This window comes from Diadema setosum, chromosome 21 (genome assembly GCF_964275005.1).
Source record: "Diadema setosum chromosome 21, eeDiaSeto1, whole genome shotgun sequence".
NCBI classification, from domain to species: Eukaryota; Metazoa; Echinodermata; class Echinoidea; order Diadematoida; family Diadematidae; genus Diadema; species Diadema setosum.
In genome coordinates this window covers 5,566,508-5,586,954 of record NC_092705.1, presented here as the reverse complement: position 1 = coordinate 5,586,954, position 20,447 = coordinate 5,566,508, and the positions used below count along the sequence as shown (strand labels likewise).

General features: G+C 38.1%; 1 protein-coding gene across 1 annotated transcript in view; it reads left to right on the top strand.

Annotated features, from left to right (window-relative positions):
• Positions 1-14,084, top strand: part of LOC140244839 (uncharacterized) — a 28,428-nt gene extending 14,344 nt beyond the window's left edge. Inside the window, exons 3-10 of the mRNA XM_072324449.1 lie at positions 454-516; positions 1,409-1,516; positions 3,181-3,306; positions 7,321-7,355; positions 8,162-8,237; positions 11,856-11,971; positions 12,561-12,661; positions 13,904-14,084. Of these exons, the coding sequence (XP_072180550.1) occupies positions 454-516; positions 1,409-1,516; positions 3,181-3,306; positions 7,321-7,355; positions 8,162-8,237; positions 11,856-11,971; positions 12,561-12,661; positions 13,904-14,039 (761 nt within the window). The 3' untranslated portion in view covers positions 14,040-14,084. The remainder of the gene's footprint in view (positions 1-453; positions 517-1,408; positions 1,517-3,180; positions 3,307-7,320; positions 7,356-8,161; positions 8,238-11,855; positions 11,972-12,560; positions 12,662-13,903) is intronic.
• Positions 14,085-20,447: the final 6,363 nt, after the last annotated feature.

Sequence of the window (20,447 nt, the reverse complement as noted above, 5' to 3'; positions counted from 1 at the left end):
TCCATGATTTAAACCATGGACAAAGACTGGGGCGCCAAGTGTCGCATGGCCTATTTCGTAACGAAATGAACATTTCGTAACGAAATAGGTCAAATATAAGGTGGTACAATCTTTGTCCATGGTTTAAACTATAGACAAAGATTTACCACCTTTGTGAATTCGGGCCATTTATGTTTCCTATAGAGATCAGTGTTGATGGCTCTGAATTTAACTGCCGGTGATGGCGCTGTGTCAAATACCTCATTCCTTTTGTACCCATTTTTGAACTGATATCAGTGCAGAATGATAGATAATCAAGGGAATGGCAAGTGGACATGAAGATATCTAACCAACACAAATCTAAAACTATTAGCTTCCTCCAGTAAAGAGGAACTCAAAAATTATGAACTCCAAACGGGAAATGCCGAGATGATGTTGAAAACGATGTTTTTGTCCTTGTCTTTTCATCATCAGGTCCAAAGGGTGAGCAAGGGCCCAGAGGAGAACGAGGGCGTCAAGGATCCAGTGGGAGGAGAGGTAAGAACTATGTTGAGTCGTCTGCTTGGATGAGAGACTGATGGTATGATCACCATGGCACCGCATCTATGGGGCGCCAAGTGTCGCATGATCTCTTTCGTTACGAAATCAGTCATTTTCGTCCACGAAATGACTGTATTTCGTTACGAAATGATCATTTCGTCACGTCACGTGTTTCCTACCTAGTCGAGATTGGGCAATCGTGAGGAAAGAGGGTTGGTTGTCATTGATCGCTAAGTAACCATGCAAGACAACAGAAACAATGCAAAAGCAACTTTCGACCTGTTAAACTTGGATATTTGGTGTCCTGCTGGTTATGTCTTGTTGTTTGTTTGCTTGGTTTTTGTTTTTGTTTGTTTTTTCAGTAATCAAGCTTCAATGTAACCAGGCGCTTAACTAGATAGACAGCTGCAATAGATAGATAGATAGATAGGAAGATAAATAGATAGACGGATGGGTAGTATATATATATATATATATATATATATATATATATATATATATATAATGTGAGAAATAGTTCCCTGGGTCCCGAACGTACGCGGTGCCGCATTGTTGGATGCATATAGTTGAAAGAAATTGGACTGAGGCGGGACGTTGCTCTCGATCTTAGTCTCCCTTTTATTTGTTTTTATTTGTTATTAATAAAAGGGAGACTAAGATCGAGAGCAACGTGCCGCCTCAGTCCAATTTCTTTCAACTACATATATATATATATATATATATATATATCATAGATAGATAAATAGATAGATAGATAGATAAATAAATAGATAAATAAATAAATAATAGAGATATAGGGCCTAGGAACGTGGATAACATAACAAAGTTACAAAACCAATTAGTTAAAACAATGCCATGAATTTCTAATCCTACTGTGTGAATCCCGCAGGAGAGAAGGGCGACCCCGGGTCTCCAGGCGAGGACGGTTCCGCCGGGAATGATGGATCCAGAGGTCCGAAGGGCGACAGGGGAGACAGAGGGGCATTAGGGTTACCAGGTAAGGTAGCTTTCACTTGCAAAATATACTTCACAAATTCTCTCCAGTAATTAGGGACCACCATGTATCGTATTCTCTTTAGAATATAATACGTATTCATATCTGAAAAAAAAATGAATCATTAAGCTTTATATCAATGCCATCTAACAGTAAGCCTAAGTGTCATATAACAGTTAAAGTATTGTGTTATGGAATATAATTAATGCCTTCATAGCTTTCACCACGGATAACGAAAATGGAAGGTTTCATTGGTATGAATTTAAAGACTTTTAGGAGACGAAAGTCAAGCGGCAGTCTGTTTGCATATTTCGCAGCTATTTTGAACCAGGGAGGTGTTACAGAGATGGAGTGGCAACTCTTCGTAATTCATGCAAACACAATGTTTGGGTTCAAGGCGTTACAATGGGTTGTCTAGCATCCACTACGCTTTTAAGTCATGCTCGGCACCGCTCTAGTTGCAAGACGAAGTTCGGAGACGAAGAACGCATTTCACCTTTCGTTGAATTACAAGCTTTATTTCACCGCGAAATTTTAAATGAAATACTTGAATTGATTTAGAATAGTTTAGGAAAGAATTCAATATTATAAACATGTATCGAAATTATACATGTATCGAAATCGAAATGAAATGAAAATTAGGTCCTCTTAAAGGTATTAGCCCACATTTTTAAACCTGCAGCAAATGGTCTCATAGTTAGCATGGAGTTTGGGTATGATTGCAGTAACACCTGTGCAAAATTTCGTTCCAATTAGTCCATTACTTTCATAAAAATAAATGAAAATGCACCGTAATCCGTATGCATGCGTATAACGCTCGCTAGCTCCGGTCCACGTACGTGTTACATGTACAATATACGTAGCTATAGCCCGCGCTCGTAATTTGATTTTGGGTCGGGTTGACCCGGTTTGAAAATTGATTTTAAAACGATGATTTTCTCTCTTTTATCGAATGGTATAGACAAAGAGCGACAGGTGAGGTATGTTACTGTTATAACTTGTACTTGAAGTCATATTGGACCTGTTTTATGCAGTTTTGATTTTCGTGGGTTTGCAAATGTGGGCTAGTACCTTTAAAAACCCAATATTTTTCTATAATGCGCACATTTCCGCATGTTAATTTTCTATCTTTTAATAAGGGATATTTTGATCTTTCAAATAAAGTACTCCGCTAAAGCGTGTTCCGGCGTGTTTTTAAACTATTTGCTGTTAAGCTTGTGAGTTTTACACTGCATTTTGATTCGCTGCTCCAATTCAAGGTACACAAATTCATTGTTGCCATCACATTGAAAGAGAGAGCGAATTGCAGTAGGAGCAAGTATTTCTAGATGTGAGAGCGCTAGTCCCGATTATTGATGCTCTCTTTTGTCAAAGCACATGGGTAACACCTGTAGTTGAACGCATAACTTTTCGGCGGTGCCGCATGACTTCAAAGGAGAGCAGTAGTTGTCTCTCCTTCTCTAGCACCTCCCTATTTGAACGAACATAAATGAAGCAATTCCCATATTGATTGCCATGTAATAACAGAAAATATTTAGTGGATGCTATGAAGGCTTACTTTACGAAATAAAGATGACTTACAGATTCGTTGGGATGAATATTTGCAAAGCATAATTATAATGTCTGTTGTTTTAATTTTTTCTCTCCGCTGATTTAACACAACACAGGGCCCAAAGGACCACGAGGTTCTGATGGAACTCCTGGGCCCCCAGGCTTGCCCGGGCCACAGGGTGTCAGGGGCCCACAGGGTGTGAAGGGCCCACCCGGGCCTGCGGGCCCTCAGGGACCACCAGGTAAATGTGACTATAATAAAGGCTGTACTTGCAACTATTTCACTACACTATACAAGTGCATATAGCTATAACAAAACTGTAGCAAATTTTACTGTTTGGCAAAATAATGAACAAAAAAGTAATACCGCCCTGAATTTTTAGGGATACTTAGATGTGATGATGATCATGAAACAGTACTTATATGCCTATTCTGTCTTTTAAACTGATGTAACACTTTTCCACACTCTCTAAGTGAAATAACACAAAGAGCTCTACTTCCTTATTGCTCTATTGAAAACAAAATGTCAGTTGATTCGTGGTGAGAATATTCAGTGCGCTTCTGAAAACAGTATTTGAAAGAATTTTGACCAAACTTTGGAAACGATAATAACAAGGATCAACTAACCACGAGCATTGGTTCCTGCAAGTCTGTCTTGACCAGGATACTGGGAAGTTTTATAACCAAAGTGTAACTCCTTAGTTCCTTAGTGTAGCTCTTAGTTTAAATCTTAATGAGTCTCTTAGTTTAAATCTTAATGAGTTTAAACGGGGACCAGGGTTTTGGAAATTTAATAATATTTTATTGAAAGATGAAATATATGTTCAGAAAATTAAACAAATTATAAAAGATAAAATTATATTTTATGCAAAGAGAAATGTCCAGTTTGATCACAATGACAACGTAATTGGTGAATGTCAGCTGACTGTTAATGATCAGTTATTTTTTGAAACTTTAATGATGATAATACGTGGGGAAACTATTTCTTACGCTTCTTATATTAAAAAGCAAAATATTGATAGAGAAAAGGAATTGGAGAAAAATATAGAAGATTTAGAAGAAAAATTATTATTGTGTAATGATAAAAGTGAAATATTAGATGAAATAAATAAACAGAAAGAAGAATTTGAAATATTACGCTCAAAAGAAAATGAAAGAATCGCAATGAGAAGCAGGATTAAGTGGATGGAATTAGGAGAGAAGCCCTCAAAGTATTTCTTAACCTTGGAAAAACAAAATAATGTTAATAGACAAATTCGTCAGCTTTTTTGTGAAAATGATATCATTATGAATCAGTGCGATATACAGAAAGAAGTGTTTAAGTTTTATTCCTGTTTGTATGAAGAAAAAGAAACCACAGATGTAGATTTAGACTTATTATTGTCATCTTCTGACATACCAAAATTATCACAACAAATGTCGTTATCATTAGAAGGTCCCTTAAATGAAGAAGAGGTATACTCTGTGTTAAAAAATATGAAATGTAATAAATCTCCCGGATTAGACGGTTTTACCGTGGAGTTTTATCGTGTTTTTTGGAAGGAAATAAAATCTTTTTTGTTAAATTCCTTATATTATGCTTATTTTTCAGGACAAATGTCGGCAGCACAAAAAATGGGAGTAATCACATTAATTCCAAAAGTAAATCAACCCCGACAGTTTCTGAAGAATTGGCGTCCAATTTCTTTATTGAATGTAATATATAAACTGGCATCTGGTTGTATAGCAAACAGATTTAAGAAATTTTTATCATATTTGATACATGGAAATCAAACCGGATTTTTGGAAGGTCGATACATTGGTGAAAATATTCGTTTACTGTATGATATACTTTTATATACAGAGTTACATGATATACCAGGTTTGTTACTTTTAATTGACTTCGAAAAGGCTTTTGATTCTGTGTCTCATAAGTTTCTTTTTAAAGTTTTAGATTTTTTTAACTTTGGCCAATCTATGAAAAAATGGGTTCAGTTGTTTTACAACAATGCTACTTCCAGTGTTTTAGTGAACGGTTATTTTACAGATAGATTCAAAATAGAACAGGGCTGTCGACAAGGAGATCCTTTGTCACCCTACCTTTTTCTGTTGGTCAGTGAAATTCTTGGAATTATGATTAGGCACACGAATTCTGTGGTTGGGTTGCAAATTAATGAAAAAAATTTTAAAGTATTACAATACGCAGATGATACACTTTTAACACTTAACGGATCAGATCAAGATCTAAAAGATGCTCTTGAGATTTTTGATATTTTTGCTAACATATCGAATTTAAGAATTAACCCCAGAAAGACTAAAATAATATGGATAGGAAAGAATCGGAATTGTAGAATTAAATTATTGGAAGATTGTAATTTTGACTGGATTTTTCAGGGTAGGTACTTTAGGTACCTGGGAATAGAATTTTCAGTTAAATTATATGAAATGGTTGAACAAAATTATTGTGAAAAAATGAAAGATATTACAAACACAATGACCTCTTGGTCTAAACGATCACTTACTGTTTTAGGAAGAATTACTGTAGTTAAATCATTATTGATGTCAAAATTAAATTATTTGTTGTTATCACTTCCTGAACCAAATTTTAAAACATTGACAGATATAAATCATTGTTTTTATTCGTTCATATGGGAAAATAAACCCGATAAAATAAATAGAAATCGAATGTGCCAGCTATATTGTCATGGTGGTACTAAAATGATTGATGTTTTCCTGCATGCTAAATCTCTTAAAATATCCTGGATCAGAAGGTTTATTTGTGATCCGCAGACTGAAAATTATACGTTCCACATGTTCCGTTCTTTTTTGCCCCAACCAGTATCGTTTCATTTATTTATGGGGTCACTGTACTACAAAAAACTTGCCAATGTAATGTCTAATGATTTTTGGAAAGAGGTACTTCTGGCTTTTTCAGAATTTCTACAAATTAATACAAATGATAATTGGGCAAGCCAGCCTCTTTGGAATAATCCTTTGATTAAAATGAATAATAACACTGTATATTTTAAGTCTTGGTGTGAAAAAAGGTGTACGTTTTATAAATGACTTGTTAGATAATGATGGAAAATTTCTTTCATATTTTGAATTTCAGAGGAAGTTTGGTATACAAACTAACTTTCTTCAGCACGGTGGACTGTGTAATTCTATCCAATCATTTGCAAAAAACTGCATGTCGAAAATAGCAGACCCTTTTATTCCTCATGGTTTAAATGTAATACTGAAACATAAGAAAGGTTGTTCTGATATTTATCAAACGTTGTTAAGACACACGTCAAAACATTGTAACAGTTTTGTTAAGTGGAGTAGTATGTTGGATCTTGATGATGAAACATGGTCTTTATACTGTTTAATTCCTTTTGAATCAACTATTGATATTAATATGAGGTGGTTTCAATTTAAGATTCTCAATAGAATATTATATATGAAAGACGCTCTTTTAAAATTTGGTTTTGTAACAGATAAAAAGTGTACGTTTTGTAATGACAGTGAGGAAACCATAATGCATATATTCTGTTCATGTCCTTATTCAAATAATATATGGAATAAGTTTGAGCGATGGTTACTTTTGAAGATAGATAAACAAATTGTATTTACAAACCAACACAAGTTATTCGGATTCTATGGTCTCAACAACAGTGCATTAAACTGTATGATGATTGTTATAAGAAGAGAAATTTTTTCAGCGAAATTAAAAAAGACCGTTCCGTCATTCGAACATATAATATCTGAGATAAAATGTTATTTTGAGATGGAAAAATGTATAAGTCAAATGAATAGTAGAGAAAAAAATTTTGTGAAAAAATGGGCTTTATTTATTAAGTGCTTTTGAATATTAAAATTACATGATATTCATAGTGTTTTCAGGGTTATTTCTGCCAATAAAATAAAAGAATGATATAAGTTATATGTTGTAAAAAAAGTTAAAGAAATTTTGTTATTATATGTACAAGTGCAGTAGGCCACTGTTTGTCGATAACCAAATTATTATTCTGTTTTGTATTTAAAAAAAATTATTTGTAAATGTGACTTTCTGAATATGTGTATGAATAAAACACCCTGTGGAAGGGAAAAAAAAAGTGTAACTCCTAAATCGGAAAAAAAAAGATCTGTCATCTTGGCGGAGAATCGATTTGAAGTGTTAATATTTGAGCCTTATAAACAACAATTCTTCTTCTTATTTTCTTTTTTACTGCCTTGTGAGTTTGAAATTGTTTTATTCAATTATTGTTACCTTTCATTCAATTGTTGCATAACAGGCACTACAATGACGGCAGGTCTTTCGTCTTCTCAGGTACGTCACTTTGCGCTATTTCGACGATATTTTGTCTTCTCTTTCTGACAGTGCAAACGCCGCGATCGAATAACGAAGCTTAGGGTCGGTCACTACCATGCGTCAAAAATATATATCATTGTATATCATGCTAAAAGCAGCAAGGCCATAAGCAAAGTACTCGGTGTCATGACTGTGAAATTTCATAGTGCCAGATATCGTTTATTACAAATATGTTACGAGACTGGAATTTGCTATATGCCCGTAAATGCACTGACATTCTACGCAAACCAGGTTCAAATTTGCACCTTCACCATTGTCGCACTGGGAGTACCTTTGACCTCCCTGCATTGACCGTGCAACTTTGAACCGTTAAAACCAGTGTCACTCTTGGAGCACCTTTAAGGGTGCAACTTTGCACCTTTCTGGTCTGAAAGGTGCAAGTGCAAAGTTGTAGGCCTCCCCATAAATGTGCTTCCAGTGCGACACGGGTAAAGGTGCAGAATTGAAACTTTTTTTTTTTCTTAGAGTGTAGATACATAATGCTATGATTTATGATTATGTACTAGGGAAGCAAATAATCAACAATTGAGACCTGCTTTTTTATGAAAGAGAAAGTGCAAGACTGTTTCCCAGCAATGAGAAAACTTAAAATTTCATCAAAGAAAAAACAGCAGCAACAACAACAACAGTGGGAAAGGAATATGAAAGGTCGTCTTCTGTTTACCTCTGTACACCAAGAAGATATATTGAAACTATCTTATATTGCGTTCTCTGTTAGCATAGAGCCTTGCAATCAGTCGGTCTTACCTTTTTCTTCCGTACAGCTTTCCAACTCTCCTCTGAGTGCCATCCATCTTCAGGCCATGCCAGAGAATGTCTTCTCCGGTCTCACAAGACTTGGTAAGAAAAAATAAGGAGGAGGAGGATGTGGAGGAGGGGGAGGGAATGAATGTTACCCTGGAGAAGGATGAGAAAGAAGATGGAGGAGAGAAGATGTGGTGGAGGAAGTTGTTATAGATGATGGCAGGAAGACTTGGAAGACTGTTTAGTGGTGGAAGGACGATCACGGAAAAGGAGAGGAGAGATGGAGGGAGAGGATGTAGAGAAAAAGAAGAATCGAGGGAGAAGTTGATAGAGACAAAAGGAAGATGAGAATAAGAAAGAGATTGTACGATCGGTGCATAATATTGGTAGCGGAGAATGGAGAATGGGAGATAATGAAAGGAGTAGAAAAGGCAGCAGCATATAGGAATGAAGATGAGGGACATGAGGGATAGAAGGTATACAGGATAGAAAGGGAAGAGGGGGAAAGGAAGAAGAAGAGAAAGTGATAGAGGACGGAAGGGATGGAACTGAAGGAAAGGAGATTCAGAACTGACAGGACATTATACAGAAAGGGTTAAACAGTGAAAGAATACATGGGTATATAGAAGGGATGACAGTGACGTGGAGGATATTGGGAAAAAAGACGATGAGGAGGAGGGGAGGAGAAATGTTGAGCAGGAGGAGGAGCGTAAGGAGAAAGATTGGAGAGTACAAGGAAATAATAGGATGCTAATTATGAGGAGGAGGAGTAGGAGGAGGAGGGTATTCATAGCAACGGCGTAAATCCATACTGAGGAGTGGGGGGGATGATCGGCGATAGTCACCATCACCACGATTACAAGCCCATAACCGAACCGGCGCAGCCTTGAGGGGGACGGGGGGTGAGAGAAGCTTGGTAACCCCCCCCCCCCCCCCCACACACACACACACACACACACACACACTTTACAGGGATCGGATGTCTCACTCTTTTGCGTGAAATATAAAGTGGGAGGAGAGTGATATATTTCTGACAAACTGTTACAAGCGAGCTTGAAAATTTTGACATTTTACAGTCCCCCAAACTGTCGTTTGTGGCTGTATTTTTTCGCTTTGGAAATTAAGGGGGAGCACCGGGCGAATTGAGTGCTGGCAATTACTGGCAGCAACATCAGGAGAATGGCATAATGATTAAATGCGAGCGAGCGAAGCGAGCGAGCTTCAAGATTTTGACTTATTACAGTCCCAAAACTGCCGTTTGTAGCTATATTTTTCGCTTTGGAAATTAAGGGGGGAGCACCGGGCGAAAACTGCTGGCAATAACTGGCAGCAACATCAGGAGAATGGCATAAATAAATGATTAAATGCGAGCGAGCGAAGCGAGCGAGCTTCAAAATTTTGACTTATTACAGTCCCAAAACTGCCGTTTGCAGCTATATTTTTCGCTTTGGAAATTAAGGGGGGGGGGGAGCACCGGGCGAAAACTGCTGGCAATAACTGGCAGCAACATCAGGATAATGGCATAATGATTAAATGCGAGTGAGTGAAGCGAGCTTCAAAATTTTGACATCTCACAGTCCCAAAACTGCCGTTTGTAGCTATGTTTTTCGCTCTGGAGATTAAGGAGGGAGCACCGGGCGAAAACTGCTGGCAATTACTGGTAGCAACATCATGAGAATGGCATAATGATTAAATGCGAGTGTGCGAAGCGAGCGAGCTTGAAAATTTTGACATCTTACAGTCCCCAAAACTGCCATTTGTAGCTATATTTTTCGCTTTGGAAATTAAAGGGGACGCACCGGGCACAACTGCTGTCAATCACTGGCAGCAACATCAGGAGAATGCCATAGCGATTAAAATAATGCGAGCGAGCGGAGCGAGCGAGCCTTAAAATTTTGACATTTTGCAATCCCAGAAAATGTCGTTTGTAGCTGTATTTTTTTCGCTTTGGAAATTAAGGGGAGGCACACCGGGCGAAAACTGCTGGCAATTACTGGCAGCAACATCAGGAGAATGGCATAATGATTAAATCCGAGCGAGCGCAGCGAGCGAGCTTCAAAATTTCGACTTATTATAGTCCCAAAACTGCCGTTTGTATAGCTTTATTTTTAGCTTTGGAAATTAAGGGGGAGCACCGGGCGAAGAACTGCTGGCAATTTATGGCAGCAACATCATGAGAATGGCATAATGATTAAATGCGAGTGTGCGAAGCGAGCGAGCTTGAAAAATTTTGACATCTTACAGTCCCCAAAACTGCCATTTGTAGCTATACTTTTTGCTTTGGAGATTAGGGGGAGGGGGCGCACCGGGCGCAACTGTTGTCAATCACTGGTAGCAACATCAGGGGAATGGCTTAGCGCTTAAATGCGAGCGAGCGGAGCGAGCGAGCTTTAAAATTTTGACATTTTACACCCCCAAAGACTGCCGTTTTTAGCTATATTTTTGCGATTTGGTTTGTCCCACTTTTATGGGGGAACCATCCCCCCCCCCCCCATCGACGCCTCTGCATATGAGGGAGTAATTTGTTAAGTGAAAGATATGCTGCACACTCTTTGACAAATTAGGGAAATATACGTCAATCTCAACAGTGTACTTATCGAAAGGGATCCGGTATAGCTGAGCTTTTGCATGTTTATGATTGCAATTCAACGATTTGGTGCATAGTTCTGGCGGTATTTGGACAATAATTCCATTAAGAAAGTTCGAAATTTGTCCTCATCTTGGAAATTGCTTGGGGGATAAATGATTTGCCTGCCTAAACACTTTCGTAGGGGCGGGGCGAATGCCCTTTGCCCCCCCCCCCCCCCCCCCCCGAGATATTTTTGACGCCCCTGATCTTCCCTGGGTATACCCATAGATGTATCTTGACTGAATTATCAGTCACTGTCGTTCCTCATGAATGATTCAGGAAATGGAGGGGTTTCAATTATGGCAATATAGTTTTGTTATTGTTTGTTTGTTTGTTTGTTTTCGTACATATTTTGCAGATGGTCCCAAGTTACTCTCGTCTTAGCATGTTTACACGTAGGCCTACACTATTTGACGTTGTCAACGTCTGAGCCATACCTTACGGTGTATGTCCATGTCCGCGAGCGAGCGAAGCGAGCGAGCGCTTGAGAAAATTATGCATTCGATTTCCTACAAGATAGAATACTGTTCAGCTCTGTTACCTGTCTGAAGGCCGGCGTACAAACTTCATGCAATATGCCAAAATTGATACAATCACATTTCTGCTTCCTCCATTTTTTTTTTCTTCAAAATTCAGGGGGGGGATGATTGTACAGGCCATCCCCCCCTCCTCCATTTCAGGGGGGGATATATCCCCCCCATCCCCCCCGGGATTTACGCCCATGATTCATAGACAGATGATGCTGAGAAGAAGATGGACGATGTGATGAAGACGTGGGGTCGTTGCGAGTAGAGGAATGGAGAAGAAGGAGGACTATAGAAAGAACAGTGGTAGTGATTGTGCCGGTATAGGGGTGGTGCCGGAGGGGATGGTGACACAATCATGTAGCAGTGTATATAATAATAATAATAGCTATCATAATTAGGGGTGACGATAATCGTGAATGGTTATAAGTCGTAACATATTGATTACAAAGGCATTCTGTTTTGTACGAAAATAGGTAAATACTCATCCGGCACAATCATCTTTTCTATAATACTTTCAACATCACCCCGCCCTGTCTTGCATTTTCCGGTTGATACCAGATGAATACGGACATCTCAATTCCTGGCACGTTAGTACCAACACTGGAGGGTTCACACTTGGTCGTGATGGAAACGTGACGGTATTACAGAGAGGCCACTACTATATCTACAGCAGCGTGAGTTCTCAGTCATTATATCATGTTAAATACTCTATACATGAATAACATTTTCATTCATTATACTGTTTTATGATAACCTCAACTATACTCATAATAATCCTTTTCGAAATGAAATGAAAAACAAATCATTTGTATTTCTCATATCAACACAAAATTATAGTCTTGTAATAACCCAATGATGGTGACGTTTAGGGGGAAAAGGGGTTGTAGTTGCTCAATCATTGACTAGATATACATATTCATATATATATATATATATATATATATATATATATATATATATATATATATATATATATATATGTATATATATAAAACACTCTTGTGTGCAAACCAACAGAAGAGCTGCAAGGTTGTCTCGTCATAGTCTCTCCTAAACCCCCCATCGCATGAGTACAATACTAGCTCCGACCAATGTCATGATTTTGCGAAAACACTTGAAGCTTTAGATTTCCGCAAATTTTTGAGAAAACTGCTAGCATTCTCTCTATTTGATTTTACTCAATTTCCTTTTTATCTTTGAAAGCCAACTTGAATATGGTATTGATATAGTGCATTGCAATTGTTCTGTTTTACCCCCATACAGGTTCTTTTCTACGACAAATCCGCGTTTTACGGAGCTTCCACTGTGGTTAATGGCAGACCTTTTTTGAAGTGCTTGGGGGTGCGAGGATCGGCGTTTGCAAGGTGAGTCGGTTTCAGTTGAAATCTTTCTTACTGAACCAGGCATCAAATCGCCTATCTCGCGGCTCATTGTGCAGTGATATTGGCATGAGGAGATTACATCTTTGACGTGACCGACCGAAAAGCAGACTTGATAACTTAAAGGACAAGTCCACCTTCATAAACATAAGGATTGAGAGAATGCAGCAATATTAGTAGAACACATCAGTGAAAGTTTGAGGAAAATTGGACAATCGATGCAAAAGTTATAAATTTTTAAAAGTTTTTGTGTTGGAATCGCTGGATGAGGAGACTACTAAGGCTCGTGATGTCATATGAGTACAATAGAATAAAGACAATGTAAAGAAAATTCAACATATTTTCACTTTTTTTCGCATAATAAAAGAGCACTTGACTTGCTTCTTTCTAAAGGCAATGGGAATATTATTACCCATAAAATATGTCTGTAACGAGTCGAGGGAATGTGTACTTTTTTCAAAAGATGAATTTTGTGAAATTCTCTTTATATTTTCCTTATATTGTTGTACGCATGTGACATCATACACTGCAGTAGTCTTCTCATCCAGAGGTGACTGCACAAAAACTTCAAAAATTCATAACTTTTGAACGGATCGTCCGATTTTCCTCAAACTTTCAATGATGTGTTCTACTAATATTGCTACATTCTCTCAATCCTTATGTTAATGAAGGTGAACTTGTCCTTTAATTGGCAGATTAATTTCAATCGCATAAAATGGTTGGACGATTTTCAGACACAACTATCATAATAACCTTTGGTTTACTAAGTCCCCCCCCCCCCCCCCCCTTCTTCTGTTTTACTCCTTCTTCATCTCTTCTTCTTGTTATACTTTTTTCTTGATTTTTCGTTTGCTTTAACCATCTTTGTCAGAAATTGTATCCTTTTTTATATTCACCTTCTTTTCTTCACATTCCGTTATTTCCCCATAATATATAGTATTCATCACAATTAACAATTAGGGTGTTTATGCAATATTCATTTCATAATAAAGGGAACTGATATCGAGAAGGAGAAGATCTCTCTAGATTTGTAAAGAAATGTGATAAAAGAATGCAATCATTCGTTCCTTTGTCTTCAGTGGAATTTAATTATCATAATTTTACACACTATTGCCTGACCATTATAGTTATATCAGCAATTATCAAAATGTAATTGTCCGAGCTATAAATTAAACACCACGTTCCCTTGTAGCTCCACTACAGTTTCTCGCTCTTCTCACGAACTAGATTCGGCTCTTGTCAGTCCAGCGGCGTGATTCAATTGGATGGCGGAGATCACGTGGGCATTGTGTCGTCATACCCCTCACGAACAGTCGACATGCGCCCTTCTTCCACGTATTTCGGAATGATCAAGCTCACATAAGTTCCACTCCATACTGTCTACATTTTATTGTTCGGGGCCAATATATATAATATACTTTTGTAGAACTTCGCAAGAAAATCGTATAGGTACAGTGTGTATAGTGCATTATCATACATGCTTGCGGATCGAGGGAAAAGTTCATTAAGATGAGTTTTTGCTCAGTGGGAGGTACGTATTATAATTAAAGAGATAAAACAAATGATTATGACTTTTTTAATGTTAAAAAAAAAACAGAAAACAAACGAGTGTTGATTACCAATGATTGTAGACGTCATTGTAATTATGAAGGGCTTAAATGGGGGTCCTTGAGCACGCACAAGAACGAAGCAATGGAGTCTATAGACAGAGAAATCTGGTATTACTAAGTCTGGGTAAGATTGAAAGGCGTAAAATAAGGAAAATGATTAATCAGGCTGTAGGACCAAAGAAAGCATATAAAACATTTATGTGATTAGGAAATCGAAATCAATGATTAAAATCATTGTAAGTCATTGACTCCTTTATTTTGCTCAGTGTACACGATTCCAAAGTGGAGAAATGTCCTAAATCTTGAAAATGAATCAATAATCATATCTTTTATTTTGCACTATCTAGAGATACCAATGGATTGCAATATATTTTATCACCAAATCGGGTCAAGTCCGTGAAAATACAAAACAATGGTTTTCGCTGATGTCTGATGACCAAATCAAGCGTTATGCATTTTCTGAGCAGACTGGAATACCTTCATCAACGCAACATGAGTGTGGATCGTGGATCGTCTGCAGACGGGAGCAGCGAAACAGCAAGGAGCAGCTCCACTTTACGTATTATTGCCACTACCTCTTAAATCATCCCGAGACACTTTTAGAGAGTAAATGTATAAACTTGATCCTTTCTGTGCATGTTGGTCTACAAGATTCTAGTTGAAAGAATGTAACACTGGCGCAAAATTATGATGAAGCATTTGAATACTTTTATTATAATCATACTACATTGGGAGTGGATACCAAGTTATTGCTTGTAAGATGTTGATCCTACGATGGACCTACATGATGCTACCAGTAAATTACAGTTACATTCAGGTTTTGTTCTGTGTGATTGGATTGATGGAATTACCTTTTTTTTTTTTTAAGAGCAACGAATTTTGGTACATCTGTAGACTGTTGTAGATCATCGTCATCCACTGTTGAGCACGTATTAGGCCTAATGAGAGGGGAAAAATCAAAATATGATCCATTTTTCTGAATCGATTGTTCTCATATTGTGAACAATATATTTCTGTATAGTTATTGAAAGATATGTTTTTCATTCGAATAAAGTGTCTTTTTTGCCAGTAATCCTTGATTTATCGTTATGGTCAAAGCAACATAATAGACGCTGTATTTTCCGACATCACTTCAAAGCCTCAACTGAAGGACGTCACCGTATACAACATACATGTATTCTGTGCTGTAACAAAATGCTGAAAAAATGCTACTTTTATCACAACCGTTATTATGCGCTTTCACATTGTACACTTTTGCATCATCATGCTGTCATGCACCATCTCTCTTTTTTTTTTTTTGTACATAGAAAATAAACTTTTGCGTATATTTCATTATTTCCGTATACGATAGTAGGCATATGACGCTTCGAGACAAGATGGTGAATAATTATCTTTGAGGTGCGGTGAAAATGTTCGAGTATTTGTATTTGTAAATGCATGGATGTTGTAAGTTTTGAACGTAGGAATTGTTGAGACATTATAAGCACTCGCAGGGAATCATGTACATTACGATTAACATACCGACGAAGAAATAGCGTACGTTTGTCATGTTTGTGAAATCTAACCGTTAATATTATGATTAAAGACTAACAAACCATCATGGCGGATGGGCCGAGCTGTGATGTCAAGGGGAGGAGGTTGTGCTTGGGGAAGGGGAAGGAGGGGGGGGGGGGGGGGGGGGGAGGCTGCGGGTCTGGTCTGCCCCCACACACGCACACACACACACACACACACACACACACACACACACACATGCACTCTCTCTCTTCTCTTTCTCTCTCTTGGCAAAACCAAGAACAATAAACATTTGGAATTTAAAAAAAAAAAAAGTCTTGATATTGGGAACAGTTTACCTTATATTATAATATAATTACCCTTCGAAAATAAGCTTATTTGTATTTTTTGTTGTGGTTTTACCCCAATCTCTTCATTTCTCCCGACGTTTCCCCGAGATCCCGCCAGGAGATCCACTAGAAATAAGACTGACCGCTAGAACCACACTCCGCCATTATTAAGCAAAAGTAGTGTTCTGCGGCCTCCCTACTGAAAATGATAAAAATATTATAATAATTTAATTTCACGCCCGCCACGGATGATATGAGCCAACTAGAGTCTGCATGCAATATTCTTTATTTGATATAAAATTTGACAATTTTTTTTTTTTCTAATGGAATTCTTATCTGAGAACCTTGTAAAGTTTTGGACTACAGCTATTGTATTCCAAGTGGCATCATTATATTGATTATCGAGACATCGTGGATGGTTTATCCGTTTGGGATGTCTATTGCAGTACTCATTCACACTGAGTAACCATTAATCTTGTAAAATAAGTCATACAAAGTCAATTTACAGGCACTTATACTAGAAGCATGTAAATCCGCAATTTGATTTTGACTTGGAAGGTAACCTTTGATACCTGAAAAAGAAGATCGCAACTGTAAAGTAATTAGTTGTTATTATCATCTCTACTTTACCGACAATGTCTTGTTGCATGACAGACTGCTTTTTGATGTTCTCTGCACTGTGATAACAAGTAATAACATATACCATTATTATTACACAACAGTAGAAAACAACGAAATCTGGGGGTGTTTCATCAACGTTTGTCAGCGCAAAAAGTTGTCATCGCTGACAATCACCATAGTAACAGTCAGTGACCAGAGCATCTCAGCCAATCAAAACCAAGGATTTTGCTGAAATTGTCAGGCTGACAACTTGTCAGCGCTGACAAACGTTGATGAAACACCCCCCTGATTGTCCGGTACATTGTTATACGAATTATTGTGTTGCTATCATTGCAAGTCAAGTGAAGATGCAAAGGATGAGTATATGCGTCACCATTCAGTATTCTGATGTGTAACGGTCACTTTGCTGTGTCACATAATATAGTCTTTTCTTTCCAGTCGTTCCTATGTATCATGCTTAGTCCCAAACTCTCGACAAACTGCTAAAATTTATCATAAAGATTTAAAGCATTTCGCAACAAACATTTTGACAAATTATTTGTCTCTATAGCAGTGGCTGCGGTAATCGCATCAAATCAAACAAAGGGGAGTAACTTTTATGGAACAATCAGTTTTTATAGGCAATTCAAATTAAAACATCATGACGGATTGTGCTGCGTTCGTGATGGGCAGTGTGAAATTTGAATCAGGCTGTATTCGTTGTTTGCAAGCTGAAAAACAAAGAAGAAAGAGAGAATTCAGTAAACAAACAAACAAACGAAATGAGGGAAAATTTTATGTGATGAGAACGTTCAACAAAAGCCATACATCCTGGTGATGAAAATATATCGGCAATTGACTTTGATTCTTGTTTCACTTTAAAACACGTATGTTTGATATGGTTGGTTTTGTCTTGTTTGCCGTTGTGATACTGTCCACTGGGTCGTACATCGAGTTATTTTTGTACATAACACTAACGACATTGTATAAAGCTTATAATGATGTGTTTAACATTGACATTTATAACTTGAGTTCCATCCATCGATCAATGTCCATACACTAAAAATTGATGGCCAGACACTGTAAATAATACATTATGATACGACGATTACTTCTCAGTTTTATTTGTGTTGTATATTGTGTGTGTGTGTGTGTGTGTGAGCTTTTTTTTTTTCACTGTATGGTGGGTGATAACCATAACGGAAAAAAACTTTGATGGGGAAGAAAACTATACGGAGAACAGTATATTGTAAAATAAGTGATTATATCTATACGTGAATTAAGCAATATATTATTTGAAACAAACACAAACTTTTGTAGAGGGAGAAGAGAGAGAGAGAGAGATCATGAGAAATAACGATAGGAGAGTGAGAAAGAGAGAGAGAAAGAGGAGAGGAAGAGAGGGAATGATTATCGGACAGAGAGATAAAGATGGATAGATATAGGTATAATTATACAATATATAAATATAGATAGATAATTAGATAGATAGAGATATATACCGAACAAGAGAGAGAAAGGGGGAATGAGATAAAGATAGATAGATATAGGTATATATATAAATATATATATATATATATATCTACATATATAGACAGATAGATAGATAGACATATAGATAGATAGATAGATAGATAGATAGGTAGAGAGATAGATAGATAGATAGATAGATAGATAGATAGATAGAAAGACAGATAGATAGACAGATAGATAGATAGACAGATAGAAAGACAGATAGATACATAGGTAGATAGAGGTGAAGAGAAGGAGGGAAATACAGGGAAAAATTGAAGGTGGAAAAGGAAGAAAAAAAAACTGCAATAGAAAAGTATTTCCATAATGGTCAAGCTGATAAGAACAGAAGTTTCAATTCGACTGTAATGAAAAGTACGGTATTATATCATCAGGGAGGTGTCCACCTCCCTGATATCATGAAGGTCTACAGAGTATAAAATCCGTTTTGTTGATACAGGGTAGTTGAGCGTTATCGTGCAGTGCAGTGTGATTATTTTTGTTGCTGCTCTCCACCACCACGGCGCTGGGTCTGCGCGGTGTCTACTCGCGCGGCGCGGCGGCGCGGGAAAGTCAAACTGTAGCGGTCCCAGCTGATGAATTGTGTCGGCGGCGTTTACGTAAGATAAACACAGCTTGAGCTCAAAGCGTAACAGGACAAGAATTGCTTTGTCGGCCGCATCTAACCCAAAATGAAGCTCAATTTATGTCCTGCGTGATTGCAAGGTAAGTTAAGAGTGTATTGCGACTGGGTATAAGTTTACATAGAGATTTTTCAAATCTTTAAGTCATAGGCAGGTCAGTCAAATCGCTCCAAATTTCCAGGAAAGTAAGGTTAGTCCCGTGCATGTAATTTTATGTTGGAACCAGTCTTTTTAATGTTCTACCCTATTAATATGCAGTGTATCGATCCCGAAGATTCTGGAGATTCTTGCAGATTAGATTTGCATGTCTGCCTGTTTGTGTGTGCGTGTGTGTTAGTTTGTGCCACGGGTACAACTAGATATGAGCCAGATAGAAGTGAAGTGCAACTAGAATCTACAGTCGCATACCTTGCCCTTGCCTTGGGTTTGGGCTTGGGCCTTGGCAAGACCTCCGACTCCGTATGCGTATGTATGTCACCTCCTCCCCCCCCCCCCCCCCCCCCATACTCCACCTTCTTCTTCTTGGTTATTCTTCCTCCGGTATTCGGAGATCAGCAGTTATCCGCATCAAGCTAGCTGTGAGGTAAGGTCTAAGCTAAGGTGAATTTTAAGAATGTATCGGAGGCAGTGGGTCGTATTAGGGTGTCTGATCGCGCACTGCTAACCCTCGACCAAAACGCGCCCCTATCTAATAACACGCAAGTCCCATAGAACGCAATGGAGCCGCGCGCCTACGCTGTTTTGACCAAACATTTTTGTGCCAAATTTCGCCTTTATTGCCAAATCCCCAGACCATGCCATTAACGAATCCTGACAAATTTGGTATCATATGAAAGAGGAAGTTTTGCTCCATACTCTATCAGAGGGGCGGTTCATGAATCCGACGATAAATTGATGTAAACATCGATAGAAGCACATCTATCCCCATATCTCAGCGTCTGCTTCGGTATTTGCATCGCCCCAACACATGCTAGTAGTTGAGGATATGCTGAATCCGATGGTGTGGCTAGTTTTTCGCTAGCTCCACGCCTAGGTGTGGGGATATCGCCTTGAAGATACCCCTTGCAATAATTTTTGGGTCACAGCGAACGTTTTAGGCGGGGCTTCGTATGCAAGAATCCATAGCAACTTCGCGCGAAGGGGCTAATGCATATGTAAATTTGATTACGCATCGCGCGCCGTCTACCACCGGCCACATGGCCTCATCTGCGGTGTGTGGGGATCGCGTGTGCATGCGGCGCACGCCAGAATACTGATGCTGCCAGCAAAGAGCTACCTCTGTGTGTGTGTGTCACTACGTGTGTGTGTGTGTATGTGTTGTGTATGATGTGCATCTCACGAGGCAGGAAACTGGGCTGTCGCTTGCGATAGCTCCTACAACACGCATCACACATATAGCAGCACTCTGTATACAGTACTGTACATATCGGATACAGTCACGCTCACAAATCACGTACGTCTTGCAAAACAACCAGACTCTACTAAATTTCTGTCTACTATTACTAGTTTACTTGTGGATTGGTTATGATCTTATCGTTGTTCATTTATATTTCGAAAGTGC